The 21,106-nt window shown below is 35.9% G+C and overlaps 1 protein-coding gene and 1 long non-coding RNA gene across 2 annotated transcripts; one reads left to right on the top strand and one right to left on the bottom strand.

Annotated features, from left to right (window-relative positions):
• The first annotated feature begins 2,130 nt into the window (after positions 1 to 2,130).
• LOC103440817 (amino acid permease 3-like) lies at positions 2,131 to 5,782 on the top strand. Its single transcript, XM_008379526.4, has 8 exons — positions 2,131 to 2,253; positions 2,354 to 2,486; positions 2,756 to 2,989; positions 3,067 to 3,160; positions 3,270 to 3,484; positions 3,886 to 4,043; positions 4,307 to 4,534; positions 5,076 to 5,782. Exons 1-8 carry the CDS (start codon positions 2,197 to 2,199, stop codon positions 5,499 to 5,501), a joined length of 1,545 nt encoding a protein of 514 aa, XP_008377748.3. The 5' UTR covers positions 2,131 to 2,196; the 3' UTR covers positions 5,502 to 5,782.
• A 13,381-nt stretch (positions 5,783 to 19,163) lies between these two features.
• Positions 19,164 to 21,089, bottom strand: LOC114825229 (uncharacterized). The gene is made up of 4 exons (XR_003773881.2): positions 20,130 to 21,089; positions 19,916 to 20,013; positions 19,751 to 19,831; positions 19,164 to 19,671 (listed from the first exon to the last, which is right to left on the bottom strand). It is a non-coding gene; the product is annotated as an uncharacterized lncRNA (long non-coding RNA).
• Between the last annotated feature and the right edge of the window lie 17 nt (positions 21,090 to 21,106).

Here is a 21,106-nt window from a genome sequence, read left to right as displayed (position 1 = left end):
GCTGTTGATTGTGGATGGGGAGTCACAAAGCATGATATATAGCATATTTAGGTGTTAGTCGTTGACTCAAGGGAGACTCCACTTATGTAAATCCACGTGAAGCATTATTATATTGGAAGATAAATATTTTCTCAATATTACAAGAATTAGACAGTGGTGTCCAATAGTCGAAAAGTTAGAAGTTGACACTTGACAAGCATGTTGTATACCACTTCCAGTTCCTTATGCAATAAGAGTATCTCCGGCGTGCTTCAAATAGAGAGAATTTTTTAATGTGATCGGAACATGGGATGGTACATTATATATCAATATATAAATGATGAAATATGTATGTTAAAATTAATAACTTAAAAAATACAATTTTTCATCACTTATATAAAAATATATGATATATCATTCGTATTCTGATCATAATGAAAATTTTCTTCTTCAAATGCCTTGGCATCATCCTAAAATAATCATCTCCATCGGTACCAATGGGAAGGCAATTGGGGCAATGGCACAAGCCCTTTGGGACTGCCCTAGCAACTTCTGCCAGGACTTGCGCCCGCTTGCACAGGAATCAACCGAGTGTTGCCGCCCCCCACGTGGCGCAATCAAGAACATCCAACAGGAATAATTTTAAAAGTCAACGGCCAGTATTTATTCTAACAGTAAAATATTCAGCCCAAAAAATAGAGAAAACCCCAGCCACATCTTCCTCTCCTACCCCACCCTATCAGCCGCATCCCCGCTCACCCCAACCTCCACCTCCCACCAAAACCTGATTGCCAAATCCAGATTGACTCGCTTCCATTTCGACGGGCTACCCCAACCAAAGCTTCCCGGCCAGCCACATCCCTTCCCTCTGTCTCTGTGAACGGACGACCAACTCTCCTTTTGCCTCTTCGATTCTAGCCGCGATTGGATTTATTTTTTATTTTTTAAATTAATTTCAACCGTGCGTATTTTCATGGGGTTTTCAATTCATTTAATCCACAGGGCACCAAAATATTTGAATATGTTAGGTCCACGTGTGTGTCACGTAGGCAATCAACAACAACTAAGTGTGTCACATATGCATATTAACAGAAATTTTGACCGAATGAACATATTAACTTATAATATTAATATTTATGAACGATATTGATTAATTTTCTAATTTATTGACCATTTTGATGGAATGAAACATTTGTTATAAAAGCCCAAATATGTATATTTGTGAATAGTCCCTTGGTCTTATCATTGCCCTTCACAAACGAATAAACTTGCACAAAAACAATTATTGTTTAGAGTGATCGATAAGGGCAATTACCCTGCCATTGTGTTACCTTGCCCTCCTAAAATAGGTAAACTCTTGCTCTAAAGTGGAATTGAAATTTTAACAACCATCACTTGCCCCCCAAAAAAAAAAAAATCCAATAATAAATTGATCCTAAATAATTAGATATCTGCATGAAACTTCATAAATCTTATGATATATTATATATGGCGTGTATTTGTTTTAACAGGTATTCTTCTGATATTTATTAGTTATATCTTGCTATGATGTCATGTGAGGACGTTAGAGCACATAATTATGTTTTCAGGAAGTTAGAGCACATAATTAATTAAGTTTATATGGTCTAAAACCAAATCATCCACAAAAGACCTGAATTTTCACGCAACTGTGGTACATATTAATTAAGGTACTTTTAACTGTTACTCAACTAATGCTAGTATTTCCAAAGTCCAAAGGAAAAGGATCCGGCAAGGATCCTTTTCCTAGGGATCATAGGAATTTCGTAATCTTACATGTTCATCGTATATCGTATGGTCAGTTTTTGTTAGATACTATTTATATTTAATTTTAAATTTTAAATTTTAAAATAATTTCTAACCGCACGATATACGATGAACGGGTGAGATCACGAGATTACTAGATCCCTAGCAGAAGTATCCGACGAGGATCCTTTTCCAAGTCCAAGCACCATGTACTTAGTTTTTCAACTTTGATTTGATTCAATGTGGACAAAGAACTTTGCAATAAGCAGTACTGGAGCTAGGGTGTGTCCGTGTTACATGATTCTTATACATGTACTGTTCCTGTTTGTAATGAAGTCATTTCATCACCTATAAAAACCCACTTCAGGTATTATAATATCTATCACCTTCCCTTTTTACTTCTCTCTTTATCTCTCTATCTCTCTCTCTGATTTACTGAACAGCATTTCTGCCATGAAGCCAGTGTTGCCAAGAAGTAGAACTCTTCCCAGCAGAATCCACCATGGAGCTGTGCGAGAGTCACTCAGTTTTTTATTTCATAATTATTCCTCAGAATATAGTCTTTCTCTTTTCTCGGTGTATTATTCAACCATTTTCTTTCAATATTCAGGTGGAAGAGAGGCATGACATCAGGCACTATCTGCAAGTGGAAGTCCAACCCAAAGTTAGTGAGTCCAAAGCCATAAACCCTCAGTCCAACTATTCCACATGCTTTGACGATGATGGTCGCTTGAAGAGAACAGGTTGCTACACAAATTTTTTATTGACGTGCTTACCATTTTCTTTGGACTGTAGAGTAATTGTATTGTGATGTGTTGATAATAATATATTATTATCTTTAAATCCTTGTTTAATTTTTCAACTTAAAGTAACCCAACTATTAAACTTAATCATGAACTTAAAAACCATGTAATTCAAAACCCCTATTAATAATATATTCAAGTAATTGAACCTTATACACTATATAGTTTAATAATCACATGGTGGTGGTGGTGGTGGTGCATGCATGCAGGAACATTTTGGACTTCAGCATCACATATAATAACAGCGGTTATAGGATCTGGAGTCCTTTCCTTAGCATGGGCAATAGCACAGCTTGGTTGGGTTGCAGGACCAACTGTCCTCCTGCTCTTTGCCTTTGTCAATCTCTATACCTCCAATCTCCTAGCAATGTGTTACCGGACCGGCAACCCCATCACCGGACAGAGAAACTATACCTACATGGATGCTGTCAAGGCCAACTTAGGTAAGGGATAGTCTTTTTTTATCTTTACCATGGAATTTTCTGGTTTTAGTTATGATGATTGTAATTTGGAGTTGCAGGAGGAAGGAAGGTCATGATGTGTGGGTTGGTGCAGTACTTGAATTTATTTGGTGTAGCAATTGGGTACACAATTGCATCATCTGTCAGCATGATGTGAGTTTATTATTTACCTGAGTAGAGATTAAATTCATGTTTTTTTTTTTTTTTTTGGTAATCTGTTTTGATTTTATGGTAAAATTTATGCATATGATTTGTGAATTAGGGCAATAAAGAGATCAAATTGTTACCATAGAAGTGGAGGGAGAGATCCATGCCACATGTCAAGCAATGGGTATATGATAACATTTGGTATCATAGAGGTGATATTTTCTCAAATCCCAGATTTTAATCAAGTGTGGTGGCTCTCAATAGTAGCAGCAATTATGTCATTTACTTATTCTTCTGTTGGCCTTGGACTTGGCATTGGCAAAGTTGCAGGTAAAACTAACAGTAATATTTACCATTATATATCAGAAAAATTAATGAAAAGTGTTTGAAAACTTTGAGTTTTAATGATAAAGACAAAATAAAGGGTAAAATGAATAGTACCAGGTTTGACTTTTTAGTATAAAAATGTGATTTTTCGTTAAAGTGAACGTACCGTAGGCTTTTCGTTAAAACTCGCTTATATATACACAACGTAAGGAAACACACAAATTAGTATTAGAGGGACACTAAATTGACCACAATCTACTTTTATTGACGTAAAGAGTGTTCCTCGAGTTTTATTTTGATTAAATATTGTAATCAGTTTTGTTTGTGTGCATTTTTTAATGGTATGTATATAATTTGGCATATGCCTTTATAAACAGTTGCGTTTTCTGATGTCTTTTTGTTAGGAAATGGGAGCTTTAAAGGGAGCCTATTGGGTATTAGCATAGGGACCGTAACCAAGAGTGGAACAGTCACTTCTACACAAAAGATATGGAGAAGTATGCAAGCTCTTGGAGCTATTGCCTTTGCTTACTCTTATTCTTTGGTCCTCATTGAAATTCAGGTACACCAGAATTCCATCATATACTAATTAAAGAGCATCTCATTAAAATAACCACACAAAAAAATTTCACACGGAAACGATTTTTGCACGCTGATCATTTTTCTCTTATGCACCCTTAATATAATCCAAGGCTAGAAGTAAATATATATATGTTCATAGAGAGAAAATAAGTATGCGGAAACCACCTCTCTTTCTGCAAACATGTCAAATTTTGATTTGAAACATCTTAATGTTAATTCTAGCAAACTTGATGTATTGTGCAGGATACAATAAGATCTCCACCCGCAGAACATAAGACAATGAAGAAGGCAACTGTATTCAGCATAGCTATCACCACAGTGTTCTATCTACTTTGTGGATGCTTTGGGTATGCAGCCTTTGGTGACTTGGCCCCAGGAAACCTCTTGACTGGCTTTGGATTTTACAACCCCTACTGGCTACTAGACATTGCCAATGTTGCAATTGTTGTCCACCTTGTTGGTGCATTTCAGGTAATTCGCCCTCTCAGTCAGCTACTTTGTTGTGATCAAAATTATCTTATACATGTCTTACAACTCAAGTTGAATATTTTATAACTTTTCTGCAATCATTTTGAGTTGAAAGCCCATAAATATCCCTATTTGGAATATCCACGTGTTTTTTTTTTTTAAATAGTTTCTAGTTACAATAAAATGGTAACAAACTCTTGGTCTAGCCTAAATCCGAACCATCCACCCTTTCCATTAAAGTTAACAAATATTAAGATATTTGTTCTTGACTAAAAATAAGGGTATTCCAGTCATTTTAATCCGAAAATGAGTAAGTTAAAAGGATTTATTTCAAGTATCAATGTATCACTCAACTCCTATATAACTAGATAATTACTTGTTAATTAAGCAAAGGTAACTCATTTAGTGACAAATAAAAAAGATTTTGCACTTATGCCAAATTGTTATTTGCACGGACGAATGACCAAGTATTTTTTCATTTTATGCAATCACCAAATTTTTTGTCTAGAGCAAAACTTCTAATTAAGCTTGTAAATCACTGCAGGTCTTTTGTCAACCATTATTTGCATTTGTAGAAAAATGGAGCGCAAAGAGGTGGCCAAACAGCGACTTTGTGACAGCAGAGTATGAGATACCGATCCCCTTCTACGGCGTCTACCAACTCAACCTCTTCCGCTTGGTATGGAGGACAATATTCGTCATAATAACAACCCTCATATCCATGCTCCTGCCCTTCTTCAACGACGTCGTTGGAATACTTGGAGCCTTTGGATTTTGGCCACTCACAGTTTACTTCCCAGTCGAGATGTACATTGCTCAGGAGAAGATTCGGAAGTGGAGCAGCAAATGGGTTGGACTTCAGATGCTCAGTGTAAGTTGTCTTTTCGTCTCCATAGCTGCTGCTGTTGGCTCTGTGGCTGGTGTGGTTCTTGATCTCCAGACTTATAAGCCCTTTAAAACTAGTTACTGATGACTGAAGAGAATCATGAACTGATGGTCTGCATATTAGGAATTTGATGATAAAAAGTAAATGTTTTTGTGATTGCTAGATATCTATGAGTTCCCATAAGGAATAAGATGTTCTCTTTTATTGTGTATGTAAATCTTATTTATGACCATGAATGCATGCCCAGAAGTTTGGCTGCACGAGAAGAAAGAACTTGTAATTCACCATAACATTGCTACGTGGTGTTACGAAACTCAGAAATGCGAAACTAAGTGATCAATGGGCTTACAGTTAGAGCATCAAAATCTTTAAACCCATTATGCTAGATTTTCATCCATCAATCCGAAAGAGCTCCCTGCCTATGTGTAACAATTTATGAATAATATACCAGAAAATATAGACTTCTTGTTCACTTGCATTATAACACATTGACTAAAAACCATGTGGAACCCAAAAAGATATATTTTGTAGTTTAATAAAGCACAAACTTATGCATAAACCTCAATATTTCATTGAACCTAATCCCTCACATATTGTCATCTATTCCTTTCAAGTCCTCAATTTTTTCTCTTTAAAAAGGATTGTGGTTTTGCTTCTAGTGGTCAGCCTCATAGGTGAAGGACTTATCTGCACTGAGGACACTACCCAATGTTTTAAAAGGTTCACCTTAGGGCACACCTATACGCCCTGTGAGGCTGGGCTTGAGAGTTGCCGCCTCTGTTTTGAGGGAGTGGGTGGAAGGCGTCACCGGAGCTGCCTCAGGGGATTTTCTTTTTTTTTTTTATTTACTCCCAAACCCAATTTTGGGTAGGGTTTTAATTGCCTCATACCTCTTTGCACTATCATCTCTCTACCTTTTTTTTTCTTTCTGATTTTTATTTTTTTATATAATGGATGTGTGTGCTGTCTGTGTACATTGTTATATGTGTACTCATTATGCTTTTCATCCCCTATTTTATATATATAATATAATATATGTATATATATGTGTGTGCTCAAGGTGATTATTGATTAATAATCTTTTTTTTTTAATGTAATATATGTGTACATTAAGTGTATATATTAAAAAATTTAGGTCCCGTGAGGCTTCGCCTCATGCCTAGGCTAGGCTATCCCTCGGACGCTTCATCCACGACTCACGCTTTTAATACATAGACACTACCATGACGATATTTCAAACTAATAACAGAGTATTATGGAAGTGAATATATTAAAACACATAATATTACGTTATTTGATTTATGATATTGCTAAAATGGAATCTTATTGTTTGTAAGTCTCTCTCGCCATCGTGGCAACTGGAAACTGTCAACCGAATGCACAAGTGGCCACTGCAAAGCAAACATTTAAGTCCTTCCTGAATAGCAACATGAAAAGATTCATTCCCAACATGTTGTACTTGGACTTGGCATTGGCAAAGTTGCAAGAAGAATCAATAATCGTAGATCAAATTTTAAAACTAAATTTGTAAATTAAATGATGTGTCACCAATAAGAAACAAGGAAGTTAATCGACATTTTGGTAATAATCCAATCATCTACAACCACATCATTTGATTTATAAATTTGGTTTAAAAAAGTTGCTCTCCCTAAATAGTAAGGCGTGTTCCAAACAATAAGTCTATAGGATTGGCATGAGCGGAGAGGGAGTTTAGCAAATACGCTAGGAAGGTAAAGCCAGTAAGATTTCTGCATATTGAAAACCTGCATTTTGAGCAATATGAGTAGATTATTTAGATATAATTCAACTACTAGCACTAGCTGCAGATCCAGTTTAAGCAGAATTCCAGACATAGTAAATGAAGAACAAAAATTAGAATTTCAAACAGATGACAGTGTTAACTTTGGAGATTGGAATATCCCCAAGGTTTTTAGTAAAAATATTTACAAAAAGAAATGGTCAATAGCCTTTTTTAGAAGTGAACACCATGTTAAAACAGTTAAAAAAGCTTATGCTCTTAGTAAAGAACATGAAACTTATCAATTATTCACACCAAAACAAATCAGAACTCATAGAAAAGATGGTTACAATTACATTCACATAGGTCTAGTCCAAATAGCAGTCAAGCCCTTAACAAGAAGAGGCCTCAATACCTCTATTTTGTTATGTCTCCGAGATGCAAGATTCACTAACTTCAGTGAAAATATTCATGATCGAAGTCAAGTCTTTACAATGGTCCAATTCATTTTGATTGTTTCTCAGATCTCACAATAAGTCTTTCAGATCCCCACATGCTGAAAGCACTCACATTAAACATAAAAGCTTTAGGGTATCAAGTCCTTGAAGGTGTTCAACCATTACCTTTAATTTTCAGAGTCTTTTACAAAGTCACAGGAATAAATATGAATTTCCAAGCCTTAGTCAAAAGTCCTAGAGACCATACACTCCTAATCCAAATTAATCAAGAAAATGCCAACATTAAAATACCCAGGACCATTAGGTGGTTAGATATCAGTCTACCTTCAGATTGATGCTTGATTTATGAAAGCAAACCAGTTAGTATCCAAAATAGTTTAGACAACATAGAACAATATTTTGACGGAACAGTTAAAATCAACTTTGATCGTCCAGCTAGAAAATTTAGTGTCCACTTACACGAGTTAGCCCAATCAAACAAATCTTTATAACCAAGTAGGAATTCTTTTTCTGGATCCATTTCAGCCAAAATGGTGGGTCGAGATCAAGATTTAATCAATTCCTTAGTCAATAGAAAATTAAAAGCAGTAGAAACTAGGTTAATATTCACCCAACAAGAATTAATTAATGACTTGATCAACATAAAATTAAAATAGTTAGAAACAGCCTCTCAGGTGACTCATCCAAGATATCAGCCCAATACTCATAACCAAGGAGAACAAACCTCTCTAACAGAATCTGACTTCGAGGCAAGTCAAATCAACCACCAATTATTAGTCTTAAATAAACCATTCAAACCCTGATGGAAGAAACTCAATGCTGACATCGAAGCAACAGAAAATATTCCCAAAAGGAATATTTTTCGAAATAAATATACAAAAGAACAAAAATTGGACATTTACAATAAATTGACCAATTTCATGAAAAAGCACAGATTTGAAGTATTTTTCTTCGATTTCGTTGAAAAATATTCCGAGTCTGAAAAGAAATTAGAAGTCATCACCAAAGAAAATTGGGTTAAAGAAGACAAAAGCATAGTCTCTTCTAGTTACCCTCCACAAGAAACAATTTTAATTACAACTGCAAAAACACAAGTACCAGCCACTCATTTCAACCTTCCAAAAGAAGATGCAGGAGTCAAGCCAGTCATCGAACAAAACAATTTCACAAACCAAAGTCTACACACCATAGGAAAACAGTTAGACACAATTGAAACCAAAATAGATAGACTTTCTCACCCAAAACCAACAATTAGGGAAAAACCCTTAGTCAACTTCTCAAAGTCTTCCTTTAGCACAATAGCTTTAAAAACAATTTCCACAAGTCAAAAAATAGATCAAATGTTACAAGAATTAAAACAAGAAAAAATAGTCAATGTTTAACAACATCCAGATGAATCTCAATCAGAAACAATTTCTACAATATGGGATTCAGAAGGCTAATGTGAAACAAACTCCATCATAAAAGTAGAAAAAGCTTTACAAAATCTTGAATTAAAACGAATCCCAAACAAAAAGAGTCAACCCAACAACTCTTACTAGAAATTGGTATCCAAGGCCAACACCTACAGATATTCAATTTGAGAAAAGAAACATCCAAAATCAATTCTCAGTCTCAGCTGATAAACTCTATTAATGGAACATAGATGGATTATCAGAACAAGAACTTTTGAACAAATTACAACACATCTCCATGGTTGCTAATAGTTATATTACCAATCATAACCTCAGTTAAACCCAAGTTGTCAACCTTTTAGTCACTGGATTTACAGAAATGCTCCATTCCTGGTGGGAAAAACATCTCACTGAACAATCAAGAAATGAAATTAAAAATGCAGTCAAAAGAGACGAAGATGGAACACCCATCTTTGATGAGCATATAGGATGAGGAGTCCTAGATGCAATCAACACATTACTTTTCACCATTAAAGAACATTTCATAGGGACATCCAGTAATGTCACCTCCAGAATTCATGACCAACTTAGTGACTTAAGATGTCCAACCTTAAGTGATTTCGGATGGTACAAAGATGTTTTCATGTCTAGAGTCATTCTTAGAGAGGATAGTAATCAACCATTTTGGAAAGAAAAATTCATTAACAGATTACCAAATCTATTTGCCCATAAAATTAGAAATGTTGAGTTAATGAAGAAAGTATCATACCATATCATACCCTTATTTATGGAAATATTATTAATATTATCCAGAAAGAAGGATTGAAAATGTGTATTGATATGAAAATTACAAAACAAGTCAACAAAAACAAGTCAATAGCCAAATACAAATTAAGAACATTTTGTGAACAATACAGATTACCTCTTATTGCTCCATCCAACAAAAAGAAAAAATCAAAAGCCTATAATAGGTACCCAAATAAGTACTCAAGTAGGAGACATCCCAAATATAACAAATTCAAAAATAAGAATTTTGAAACAAATAAATTTTACGAGAAACCCAAGTCCAGCAAGTGGAAGAGGAAACCCTCAGGAAAATTCCACTCCAAAAACTAAGAACAAAAAGGAAATTGATACAAGTGTGGCAAATTTGGTCATTATGCAAACAAATGCAAAGTCAAGAAAACAATCAACCAATTGAAAAATCTCTGAAGAAGAGAAAACTTAGCTAATCCAAGTCTTAGAATTAAGAGATACAGACCATAATCAATCCAAAGATGATTTAGGTTCTAATTCATCTTCTTCCAGTAATTCCTCAAGTAGTCTTTCATCCCCCGACATTAAAATAGTATGCACTGACACTTGTTGTAAAAATATTTTAGTACTCAATAAATAAGAAGAACAAGAAGAACTTCTTATTGAGTTAATCAGCAAAGTAGATGACCCTGAATTAAAGTCATTTTATTTAAAGAAACTTAAGAAGTTAGTCTTCCCTAAAGAAGCCAGTACTAGTTAACCCCAAGTGGCCCGAAAAATCTGTCTTAACATAACCCTGGAAAGGTTTAATAAGGCTAAGAAAGAAATTACGATCAAAGATCTACAAAGAGAAGTCAACAAAATTAAGGAAGAAATTAAGTCCTTAAAATCAGAAAGCATAGAAATTCGCTCACATTTCAGTAGTATCCAAACACAAGCACTCCTTGACAATAATGATGAAGAACACAATAGTTCTTCCTCCGACCAAGAGTCAGAATCCAAATCCATAGAAAATCCAACAGAAAACCTAGTTTTAGGATTACTACAAAAAATTAGGATCTAGAAATGGTATTCTAAAATAAAAATAATAATTGAAGACTTCCAATTAGAAACAATTACCTTAATTGACTCAGGTGCAGACTTGAATTGTATTCAAGAAGGTTTAATTCCCACAAATCAACAGAAATTCTTAGTGCAGCAAACTAGTCACCAATGCAATTAAAATATGAAATCCTAAAAGCTCATGTTTGTCAAAACAATGTTTGTTTTAAAACTCCATTTGTTTTGATAAAAAAAACATTTCCGACCCAGTCATTTTAGGTCTCCCCTTCATAGCTTTCCTATATCCCTTTAAGGTACACCATAATCGTATAACCACCAGAATGTTATGAAAAAAAATCACATTTGAGTTCTGTACGAAAACAGATCTAAAAAAATTAAGACAATTACAAAAAGATAGCATCTCAAAAACCATCAATCTAGTTACCAAAAAATCACAACAAATTAATTTCTTAAAAGAAGAAATTAATTACAAAAGAATTGAAGAACAATTAACAAACAAATCTTTGTTACAAAGCATTGACAACTTTCAAAAGAAACTTGTGAATGAAATTTGTTCGGATATTCCCAACGCCTTTTGGCACAGAAAACAACACATTGTTAAACTTCCTTACAATAAGGAGTTTAATGAAAAGAAAATTCCAACAAAAGCCAGACCAATCCAAATGAGTCAAGAAGTTATGGAATTCTGCAAAACAGAAATCCAAGAACTTCTCAATATAGGAATCATTAGGAAAATTAAATCACCATGGTCTTGTCTTGCTTTCTACGTCCAAAAGAACGTTGAGTTAGAAAGAGGAACACCTAGGTTAGTCATTAATTACAAGCCTCTTAATGAAGTCTTGGAATGGATAAGGTATCCAATTGCTAACAAAAGAGATTTAATTAAGAGAGTTAGTCAAGTTGTAATCTTCTCAAAATTCGATATGAAGTCTAGATTTTGGCATATTCAAATTCATGAGGATGATAAATACAAAACAGCATTTTTCACTCCTTTTGATCATTATAAATTGAATGTAATATCATTCGGTCTTAAGAATGCACCCAGTGAGTTTCAGAATATCATGAACGAAATATTTAATCAATACAGTCATTTCTCAATTGTTTATATTGACGATGTTCTCATATATTCCAAATTAATAAATGAGCATTGGAAACACTTAAACATGTTTGCTAGGATAATTACGTCAAATGGATTAGTTGTCTCAGTAACCAAAATTAAGTTATTCCAAAACAAAATTAGGTTTTTAGGATACAATATCCACTAGTCAACCATTCAACCAATAGATAGAGTAATTCAATTTGCAGATAAGTTTCGACATGAAATCACTGACAAAACCCAATTACAGAGATTTTTAGGATCTTTCAATTATGTTGCAGAATTTTATCCACACCTTAGACAACAATGCAAACCCTTGTTTGATCGTCTAAAAGAAAATCCTTCATCATGGTCCAATACTCATAATTTCATAGTCAAACGAATCAAATCACATGTTAAAAGTTTGCCCTGTCTTGGCATTCCAACTCCTAATTCCTTCAAAATTATTGAAACTGATGCCTTTGAAATTGGTTACAGGGGTATTCTCAAACAGTCAATTTCTTCCGAATCTCCTGAATAAATTGTTCGTTTCCATTTAGGAGTATGGAATCCAGCACAAAGTCATTATAGTACTATTAAGAAAGAAATATTATCTATAATATTATGTATTAGTAAATTTCAAGATGATTTATTAAATCAAAAGTTTTTAATCAGAGTCGATTGCAAATCTACGAAACATGTTTTACAAAAAAATGTTCAAAACATTGCATCAAAACAGATTTTTGCATGATGGCAAGCTATATTAAGTATTTTTTTTATATTTTGAAATCGAATACATCAAGGGTAGTCAAAATTGCATCCCTGATTTCCTAACCAGAGAATTTCTGCAGGGCAAGAATGACAGCAAGAAGACCTGATCAAATGAGGCTTCCAGCCACTCTACCACCACCACTACCAGTCAAACAAGAATCAAGCTCAGATTCTTCTTCGGCCTTAGCCATTATCAACCGTTTCACTCCCTTAGGTTCAACAATAGGAAACTTTAGGCCAAACTACCAATCACCTTGTCCCAATTATCAAACAACATTAGTCAGTCAATATGATCCTTATTCAACCCTAACATACCAATCATCATCATCCCAACCAGTCAATTATACCAAAACATCACCATATGTCAAGCCCCAATGAATATCTTTTTAGTATCCATTTCAATCTCAATCAAGAACAAGCACAAGAAAAATTAGCCAAAATAGTCTTTCCACCCAATTTCCATTGTCATCCTATAGAACCACATAAAACACCGAAATATTATCAAGCCATTCTCAATGAAACAGAGTTCATTTCAATCAAATCTCTCTACTACAAAACCCATGAAAACAAAATTCTTTACCATTCTCTTTACATTGGTTGGTTCTTAATGGAATCAGATTGGGGAATTCCCTTTTACAAAACCAAACCTCTTCATACTCAATATGTCCACATTCCAATAACTAGTACAATTACTTTGATTACACTGATGCATGGACTAACATCTTTCTCCATTAAATAGAAGATTTTAGTCATTCATGGTTCATTAATTTTGACAAGAGTTTCATATTGAATTTTCCTGCATAGTTCCCAAAATGGTGGTCAATTCACGGCCCAACAGCCAGTCTTCTACTAGAAGAACTTATGCAGGTCCTCTCTACCAGTTTCCAACAAAAATTTGACAAAAGCCGATTCAACTGCAGAATTACACTTCTCATAATATTCATAGCCAAGTACAAAGTCCCGTGGATCATAAAGTGGAATTATGAAGTCGAAACAAGTGAAGTCTACAGAGCCAGATCAGTCAAGTGGTGGGATAAATTCAATCATCAGAAGACCATCAGTCAGGTCCTCACCGAATTTCCCATTTGACACGCCCCAATCCTGATATTCCACAAACACCAGGATAGGGACGTGCTGGCCGACACCCGAGGGTGATGAAAGCCATTTATTGAATGCAAATGCTGAGAAAAAGGAATAAATAAGACTTATAAATTTAAATATAATGAATATGCATTTAAGGAACGTGTTCAGAGCATACATCTAAATAAGAATGGATCATACATCGAGAGGACTCGAAGATGCCGCTGCGGAAGTGCCTTGATGTCAGGATTGTATACCTCAATTCTAGTCCTGAAAGGGGCGCAAAATAAACATGAGTAGACCAAATTGATATAAATAGAATAAAACAATTATCAACATACTAACCCCCAGGTTTTATGAAAACACATATATCATGATAAAAATAGGTTTTTCTGAAACCTAGCATGCCGTGCAATATCTTAAAACATATCTCGCATATATCGTAATCACTAATGAATGTCCAATATCCCTCCAGGCCTCATGCTTGCTCCCTGTCCCTATACCAATTCCCAGAAGAAAATCACCTTCAGGCCTTAGTCCAGCTCCCCGTCGCTGTGCCAATTTTCCAGAGGAAAACCATCTTCACGCCCTATGCCAGCACCGGACCCTTACTCAAGACGGAATCTATCCCTCGCCCCGTAGTGGAATAGGGACTACTAGGTAAGTACAAAATCATTGAACATACATATATTAGAAAAGCAACTACATAGTATAAAGTCATCCATCATCTATACTATAAAGAGGTGTTCGAAATATGTTCTAAATATTATATCGTCATCCATCAAATATCCTATAAAGAACATGGGTTATAGGAAAAATAGTAATAATTCAAATTAGCCTCAATAAGCATGTTATCTCATAAAACGTAATCATTAAATCATGATTTTCATGTATGCATTTCTTCTATTAAGAAATGCATTTTTAGAAGGGGTCCACTCACAGTACTTCGCCGTCGAGAAGCCACGCCACCTAGCGAAGAAGGAAATGCCATGTATAATTGCCCCTAAGCACATAAAGGGTACAATTAATAAAACTCTATCCGAATGATTTAATTTGGGAAAACGGACGTCAGAAACAAATTCAGGACGTCGAATTACTCTAAAAGAGGTCTCGGATAAATTTCGTAAAAGTTAACACAAAGAATATTCTAGAGAATATTCCTTGACAAAATATTCTCTAAAGGAATATTTCCTAACGGAATATTCCACATAAAGGGTTTGGGCCGGCTAGGGTTTAGGGTTTTGGACTGGGGTTACAATGATTTAGGTTATGGGGATATACAGCTCAAGGCCTAGAAAGGGTTATGGGTTTAAAAGGTTTAATGGGTAACGGGCTTAAGGCCCTAATAGAAATGGCCCAAGGCCTTTAGGTTTTATAAAAAGAAAAATAAATAAATAAAAATAATTGGGTTGGGCTTGGGTAATCCGGCCCAAGGCCTAGACTTAAAAGGATGGGTAATTGGGCTAGGTCTCAGCCTAAATGGGTTTGGGTTTCAGGGAAAACAGTATGGTTGACCAGTTTTTGGCCGGTTTCTAGGTTGATATTCCAAGGCTCATAACTTCTTCGTTACTTATCCAAATCAAGTAATCCAAACATGAAAGCTGTATCACTCGACGAGATGAAGAGATTGATATCCTGCACACCGGACAAATCATCGTGGTTTAGCTGGAAAATGCCTCAAAAGGGGCCGTGCTAGCTGGAAAACTGGGTTTTTGGCCGAAGGTTTGGGCAATTTTCAAAGCTTCGTAACTTCTTCATTGCTTAACCAAATTGAGTGATTCAAAAGCCAAAATGTAGTTAGGAATGTAGAGAAGAGATTTATACCAAGTGGGGACTGGGTGGTGGCAGGAGTTGGCCGAAAATGGTCTAAAAGATGGCCAAATAACCACGGCCTGGAATTTCAATATTCCTAAAAAATGCCCCTTGAGTTGTTTTTCGTGGTAAAACCTTCACCAAATCCATTTTAATCACTAACCAAGTAATGTAGACTACGAGGAACGAAGATCAAAGGAGTCTCAAAGCTTACCTACGTTGGAAAATCCTCGAAAGTCACCGGAGTTCGTCGAGGGATTAAGCACCGTGACTACCACAGTGGAGCACTCCCTTGGCTTAGGGTTTTCGAGATCACAGTCCAGGTGTGGTGGTGGTGGTTGATGTGTGTGTGTGTGTTCGACGGTGAGGAGGGAAAAGTGAGGTCGGGAGAGTGACGCATAGAGTTTCGGGGAGAGAGTTATAAAAATCAGATAAAGAAATGAAAAGGGAAGGGAATCGGGGGACAAATTAGGAGGTAAACCCCTTGGGCTCACAAATTAAGATCCAAAAACAAATTTTAAAAGAAAAAGATCTAGCCCAAAGAGAAATTTCACGAAAATACCCTCTTCTTTCCAATAAAATCAGGATAGGTTGTTACACCATTACTCCACTCCCAGTCATTCCGGCACAACCAACACAGCCATCACTTCCAGTCATCCCAGAACAATCATTATCGGACATTAGTCCATCTTCATCCCTCAAAGGAAAAATCAAGTCTACCAAATTGTCAGGCTCAAAGAAATAAAGCAACTCAGCTTGAAGATTTAACACAACAATTACTTGCAAAAGCAGCGATGCTCCATACTGAAGAAGAAGAAGCCGCAGACTCCGAATCTTCAGACACATCCTCACAGCAACCATCTAACTTAACAATCCAAAAAACACAGTCAGCTAAGTGGGCCGACTACCAAGATTCGCAAGACCCATTTGCTTAAAGCCATGTGAAAACGCCAGTCATCATGTCAAGTCACCATGTGAACACAATCATTAGCCATGTGAAAATTCAGCTTTCCTTCCAAGACACCATGTGAAGCATTTTGAAATTATTCTCATCAATGATTCTGAAAAAGCTTGGAGTCATTCAATCATTCATCCCGTGCTTCTACAGTAAAAACAATAATTATTCCAACAAATTTCAATGTTCATCAATAGTGAAAGCAAGTCATCATTCATCAAATAGTAAAAGCAAGTCTTCCAAGACATTTTCCAAGTCTATAAGAAGTGGATAACGGATAAGAAAGTTACAAGTTTGGAATTTCCACAATTTCTCAATCAAAAGTTTCTTTGAATTCACATTGTACCCAAAAAAAATAAAAAATTGTAAACACTTTTAATTTTCAAATGTCAAGGATGCCTGCGTGCATCAATATCCTTTTCATCAATCATTTTCTTATTTGCTGACTCAATTGTCAATAAATCAATTGTAAATTCCAGTGCAAATTTTGCAATAAAACTTATTTTCAAATTATATCAGCATCATTATTTTAAATTCATTATTTTCATTATGAATATTTTCATAACAACTAATTTTGAATGACATAAAATTCTTACTCACAGTCAATTCATCGAATACCTCAAGTTCAAGGTAAACACCGATCAATCATTTGTTCAATTTATCGAATACCTCAAGTTCAAGGTAAACACTGATCAATCATTTGTTCAATTCTTCTTATTCATTTATAACAACTAGTTTCATGCCATATTTAATCCTGGTTATCCCCCACATCAAATTACCAATAACTCAATTAATAGTTCATTCAACCCTAATCATGATTGCCCTTGGTTCAATTGCCCTCATCGTTATTTATATATATTGGTAGGACTACATATTGCAATGTGGTTGTGGAGCAAAAAATAATTCTGAATATGACATGTAGGCTTTTATTCCCTTTTGATGAGAATGTCCTCATTAAATTGGCGAATTCCGCATTCTTTCCACGCGTAATTCACTGCAATCGTTCCACGCTTAATTTAAACAACAAAGAAGACCTAAGTTGCTAATTAATAACTAATTTCTCTTTTATGTTTTCCTAATTGAAGACATATTTCTTTCTTGAAGGAAGCACAAGCAAATTCAATCAAGGATTCCCCAAAGTCTTAGAATATTATTAATAAACTTAATAATATCTTTAAGGATTATTCTCATGCATATCAAAGATAGTTTCCTATTGCATCTAACATATGACACACTCTGACCAATTGGATATCAATACATGGCATGGGATCCTCTACACATGTGGCTAGCCCTAGCTCCTATAAATACCCCCATCACTAGTTTATTCTCTTGTAAGTTGATTCTACATAATTCAAAGCTAAATCTCTCTTTGTCACTCGTTTAAGAGAAATTGACTTAGGCATTAGAGGTTCATGGCCAAACCTCCAACTTTATTGGGCGTGTGGCTTTGGTCATAACCAAAGATGTTTAATTTGTTTTGTGGGTACAATTTCATCAAATCTTAAGGGGGTAGAATTATGCTGCCAAAAATTAGTGTATTCATTGAGAGCTTAATTCAAATCTCAAAGAAGCTCTCTTAATTCTTTTCAAATTTCTACCTCTTTGAACTTTTCTAAAGCACCCAATCTCCGAACTTTTAATTCCTTGATTCGTGTGCCCAAAAAGAAGGAAAACATGGTTGGAAATTTCAAAAACCGTGACGAACAACACTTCCTAGGTGCCTGGCTTTCCACCCATTAACGAAAACCACAACGTAGCTCCAACATTAGTCTCATGCAGCCGCTTCTCGTGGATGAGCTCTGAGGCTGGGTGACCACTATCACCCGCGTCAGTAGTAGTTGCAACTATTACTGCAGTACCAAGACCAGGCTCAAGCCTCGCAGCCAATAACAATAGCCCAAGCCATGCAACCAATAGCATTGGTCCAAACGGTGCAAAGCCCAGCACTAGCATAGCCATCATCCATTAGTGCATAAAACAATTATCGAGATAAACAAGAATTCGTCGCATAAATAAGAAATTCGCCGCCTAAAATTATAAACAACAAAAACTTCGTCGCCCTAAGTTGATCACGCAAGGCTCGTAAAGAAAGGTATTGCGAGACAAAAATATAACACTTCGTCGCACAAATAGTTATACGCAACGAAAAACTACGTCGTCGCTTCAAATTCATAGGGGCGAAGACAATTCATCACATATACTTGTGGGCGTGACAAAACTAAATTCGTCGCATGAACATTAGAGGGACAAAGGGTTTCGTGGCGCAAGGCGGAAACGACGAAGAGATTTTTCATCGCATAAAGTTTTAAGGGACAAAGGTTTCTTACGCGACGACGAACGAGGTCGTCACGTAAAACAAATAAGGACGAAGATTATTCGTTGCATATTTATATTCACGACAAAACAGGATTGGTCGCATATAGATTAGAGGGACAAAGTGTTTTGTGCTGCAAGAACATAGCGACGAAGAGATTCTTCGTCGCAACAATGAATTATTGCGTCGTATAAACCTTTTTTTTTTTTTAAATTGTTTATAATCTGAATTTCAAAACAAAATAATTTTGTTTGGTTAAATTTAATTAAGAACAGTAATTGATAAAGAAGAATATTAATTTAAAATAAATATGGAAAATGTATGTACGAGTGGGGAAAATTTTTAAATGCACGAATGTTTAATTAAAAAAATAAAAAACTACAATAAAAAGTCATCATAGTCAAGTTCTGCGGTCGGCTGTGTTGGGTCAAGGGCATGGGATGTTGAAGTCGGACAGCTGAAGCGTGGCAATGATCTGAACCATCTTAGACTCTTAGGCAGCAATATGAGCTTCCTGGGTGGCGATGTGGGTAAATTGTGTCGCAATGTGCTTATGTTAGATCACCGCTTGCTGCTCGAGTTCCGCTACTTTTCTGTCAATGATGCGACTTGTCTCGAGGTAAAGGTGAAAGATGAGGTTCCCGTCTCACAATGGCAGGCATTTCCCATACCCCAATACACCTTCCCCAGCCTACGACCGAGTCTCGGGTTGAGGGTGTCCATCATCATATGGAGACTCGCATACTCGGGGAGGGGGGTACCTCCTCTATCAGGGTGTCGGGGGGAAGTTGGGAAGCCACTTCCTCAAGGACAGCCTGGCTCCTCTCCATCATAGTAGCCTATAATTATAAAAGCAAGTTTATTAACATTTATTTAAAATGAATAAGAATTATAAATTTAAAAATTACAAAAACTTACATGGAGCCCCTGTGTGAATTCATCCACGGGCTGCATGTACACTTTCTTCAATATGTCAATCTCCGAAAATTTCGTCCCTGCCTGTATTAAAAAATAATAATAATTAGTTATTAGTTGTGTAATTTAGAGTAAAAGTAATAACTTTTTATGGAAAAATGTGGTTACCCAACGTCACTCCTCCATCCTATATGAAAAGCATCTGGAGTTGGAGTGGTGGATAAGCTTTTTCTTCAACCTATTTATTGCGTTGCCTTGGCTCTTTTCTATTAAAATGAAACGAATTGTATTAGTGCCGATATTAATCATAAAGTATTAAAATAAATTAATAAACGGGATTGAAGTATTAATAAAATATTATTAATTTATATAATTCACTTACCAAGTATTTTTCATCCTGAAAATGGGTGCAGAGCCAGTTCCAATTTTCAGGGCGCTTCGCCAACTCCAAGGGGCACCCGTGTGCTAGAGCTTCAGCCGGATCATCAAATCTCTCGAAATACTTGTGGAGGTCGCTCTTCCACTGAGTGAACCAGCTGGTGAAAAGTTATTGGATGTACTTGGCTTGATTGGCATCAAGGTCCTTGAGGTCATAGTGATGCTACAAATACGAACCAAATTAATCAAAGTTAACAGTTATTAAATTTCACAACTTTACTTACAAAATAATGAAAACAAAGAAAACTTTACTAATTGATAGCTCATGAAGAACATAGTCCTTGGTCTCCTGTGGGACAAATCTCTAAGACTCCCACTGCATGGGGCAGTGATGATGCATAATGGAGCCAACGTTGTGGACTGAACGGTTGTGATACTCCTTTGTTGCTGCCACCCGATGTCGAGCATCCCATGGAATCTTTATACGCTATTGGGTGGTGCGGGTGAGTTGTGACGTGCCCATAAGTCTGCATGGACCCTTTGTTTTTTTTTTACGACCTACAAAATGAAATAAGTTAATGTAAAAATAATTTAAATAATCTACGAAAAATTCGACAGAACTTCCCCTAAAAATACAACATTTCCCATAACCTACAAACAAATAAACAACTCAACCAACTTAAGTACATAACAATTCCCATAACCTACTGCGGTGGAAGCTGATGCAAACTCATCACCCTCATCGATAGGCTAGGGTCGTTGATGAGAGCGCTAAGCGCTCAATAACAGATGAGTCACTGAAGAAGTCAATGACTCAGGCACTGCCGACATCGTGGCCTAGGGCGAATGTATGACAGCCTTCGTCATCAGGGCTAGTGCTTGTGAAGTTGTGGAAGTAGTAGTAGTAGTAGGTGGCCGAGGTGTTGGAGGGGGCCTACTGACTAATCTACGTTACCTAATCAACTGCAACATCTACAAAAT

This window comes from Malus domestica, chromosome 05 (assembly GCF_042453785.1).
Source record: "Malus domestica chromosome 05, GDT2T_hap1".
Taxonomy (NCBI): Eukaryota; Viridiplantae; Streptophyta; class Magnoliopsida; order Rosales; family Rosaceae; genus Malus; species Malus domestica.
The sequence above is the reverse complement of the archived record's forward strand: the minus strand, read 5'-3'. Positions and strand labels throughout refer to the sequence as shown.

What these genes read in the sequence shown, in the direction of transcription:
- LOC103440817 (XM_008379526.4), top strand. Translation starts at nt 2,197, where the DNA reads ATGAAGCCAGTGTTGCCAAGAAGTAGAACTCTTCCCAGCAGAATCCAC. An exon ending in TGGTCGCTTGAAGAGAACAG is followed by an intron (nt 2,487 to 2,755) that starts GTTGCTACACAA and finishes GCATGCATGCAG; the next exon opens with GAACATTTTGGACTTCAGCA. An exon ending in ACCTTGTTGGTGCATTTCAG is followed by an intron (nt 4,535 to 5,075) that starts GTAATTCGCCCT and finishes AAATCACTGCAG; the next exon opens with GTCTTTTGTCAACCATTATT.